The sequence below is a fragment of the Etheostoma spectabile genome, chromosome 7 (genome assembly GCF_008692095.1).
Source record: "Etheostoma spectabile isolate EspeVRDwgs_2016 chromosome 7, UIUC_Espe_1.0, whole genome shotgun sequence".
In the NCBI taxonomy this organism is placed as follows: Eukaryota; Metazoa; Chordata; class Actinopteri; order Perciformes; family Percidae; genus Etheostoma; species Etheostoma spectabile.
In genome coordinates, this window is record NC_045739.1 from 23887501 (window position 1) to 23890000 (window position 2500).

General features: G+C 38.7%; 1 protein-coding gene across 4 annotated transcripts in view; it reads left to right on the forward strand.

The window, feature by feature from the left end:
- LOC116691923 (serine/threonine-protein kinase 38) overlaps window positions 1–2500 on the forward strand; it is a 26202-nt gene that overhangs the window by 3834 nt on the left and 19868 nt on the right. For all 4 annotated transcript variants that reach the window (XM_032519843.1, XM_032519844.1, XM_032519845.1 and 1 more), the window contains exon 2: window positions 1–94. This exon is cut by the window's left edge and continues 44 nt beyond it. In XM_032519843.1, the coding sequence (XP_032375734.1) occupies window positions 1–94 (94 nt within the window). The remainder of the gene's footprint in view (window positions 95–2500) is intronic.

Below are 2500 nucleotides of genomic sequence, written 5' to 3' on the forward strand. Positions count from 1 at the left end.
GCAACCACACCAAGGAGCGGGTCACCATGGCCAAGGTGACCCTGGAGAACTTCTACAGCAACCTCATCGCCCAGCACGAAGAGAGAGAGATGAGGTCGGTGTCACGTCTGTACGAGCGCCGCGGTTTTCCTTTTGCAGTCGGGGGGTTAGGTCGGCTCTGCACGCCATGGTCTTGTAATCCCATAAAACATTCAACAACTTAATTATTCATAGGGAAACGGATGCAGGTGTTCTGCTTTTAGTTCACAAGTTGATGCACAAGCACACACACACACACATATACAGTTGTGTTCAAAATAATAGCAGTCCAACATCACTCACCTCATACATCATATTTATTAATAATAATAATAATAATGATAACAAATTGAATTTGTATAGCGCTTTTCCAAAGCTCAAAGTCGCTTAATATATTAATAATTAATATTTATTGGTAGAAGTGATATTTCTACATGGCAAATCATTTACAAATTAAGAGCACTGGTGTCAAATGGTGAGTTAGAGATGATCATTCATGCCTTTTATTTCCTCTCGCTTAGATTGCTGTAACAGTCTTTTTACCTGTTTACCTGAGCAAGAAGGAGCTTTACCGTCTCCGGGCTGCTCAGAACTCTGCTGCAAGGCTTTTAACTCACATTAACAAAAGAGCACACATCCCACCAGTCCAGTATAGAATTCAATTTAAAATCCTGGTTCTTACGTTTAGAGCCCTGCATGGTCAAGTTCCTTACCACGTCTCTGAGTTGATACAGCTTCATACTCCGATCCGTAGTCTGAGGTCGTCAGGTCAGAGACCGTCAGTTGTTCCCCGAACTCGTTTTAAATCCAGAGGGGATCGTTGATCACAAGCAGTGGCACCTCGGCTGTGGAAAGCACTGCCTACATTTTTACGGTGTATTAATTCTTTTGATTCTTTTAAAAAGCAACTCAAGACGCTGCTGTTCAAACAGGCTTTTAGTTAGACGTGTTTTTTTTTTTTTATGGCTTTGTTTTTGTGTTTTCCATTTGTTTTTAAGTGTCTAATGCATTATATTGTACTCATTTTACTGTGAAGCACTTTGTGATTTTTTTCATGATCTGTGAAAGGTGCTATATAAATCTTACTTACTTACTTACTTACTTACTTACTTACTAGTAACTGTGTTGTCGAGTCATAGAAAACCAACAGACCCAACAGTCATGACTTGCTTGCTGCTCATTCTGTGTAATTGAATCTGTAATTGATTATACTGCTTTCTGCTTGTTTCTTTAGGCTAACTATATTAGCTTTTCTAACTCAACCATTAGGTATAATTTCCTATAAATGAGGCGTATTGACCGTAAATTCTTTATTCCTGTAAAACTAAAGTTAATAAGTTAGTGTTGCGTAGCGTTGAAAACATCAAACGTGACAAAAACGTAAGAAAAAGTTTTTAAAAATCGATAAAAAGCCTCAACTAAAGTGTCGATTCTCAATTTTGACGGGAAGTCAACACCAGGGTTAAACTGCTATTATTCTGAACACAACTGTGTAAACTGTGTGTCTAAATTAAGTTGAAGCAAGACCACTTCCTGTTGTAACAGCCTATCATTGCACTGGTTGATTCAGTCGGGAGGCTGAGCGATTTCCTTTTTTTTTTTTTTTTTAACCCTCTTGTTGTCCTCGGGTCAAATTGACCCGTTTTTCAAAAGGTTTCTATATCAGAAACGTGGGTTTGTTTCAGCCACTTTTCTAAAACAAAATAATGTGGATCGTTCCATACAAGTAAAATAAATTATCATAAATAAATAAATAAATGATTCAATTTCATAGCATTTGGAAAAAACCCTGATAATAGAAACGTTAAAAAACGTAGAAAGAAATGTCGAAAAAGCACCGAAAAAATTACAACAAAATTTCAGGAAAAGTGAAAAAAATGTTGGGAAATCTTTAAAAAAAAAAAACGCCAGGAAAAGTGGAAAAAACATGGGGAAATCTTTTTTAAGTGTTGGGCGTAGTCCCGGCACCGGGATTTATCTTCGCCGTTTTCGGAAGTGCGGGACTTCCGTCAAAATTTGCAAGCATTAAACCGTCATAACACGCTAGCCATCCCACCTTTTAAAAAGCTTAAAGTCTCATGATTCCATCGAGCCCACACACAAGCAATAAGGTAAATTCACAACGGTTTAATCATGTTCTGAAGTAAAGCAAGACAGAATTCGAGTCTAAATGAGTGTGCTTTCCTACCTGTCTGCTCGTGTATAATCACAGCGGTGAAAGATCGCCGAAAACGGGGGTATTCCTCCTTCGTAAACACTCCAAGCTATTAGAATTCCAAGCCTTGTAATCCATAATTATTGGTCCCCTCACAATTGGTAGTTTCTGGCCAAGTTTTTGACGTTCAGAAATCTAGACATGCATCATTTCTCGGTTTTGATGGCGTGTAACTTTTTCCGTGTTCGCGCTACTTTCCACTCGGCCCCACCGTCGGAATCTGGGGCTTGTCCAGTTTCCAAGAACTTTCTTCTCACCCAATAGCAT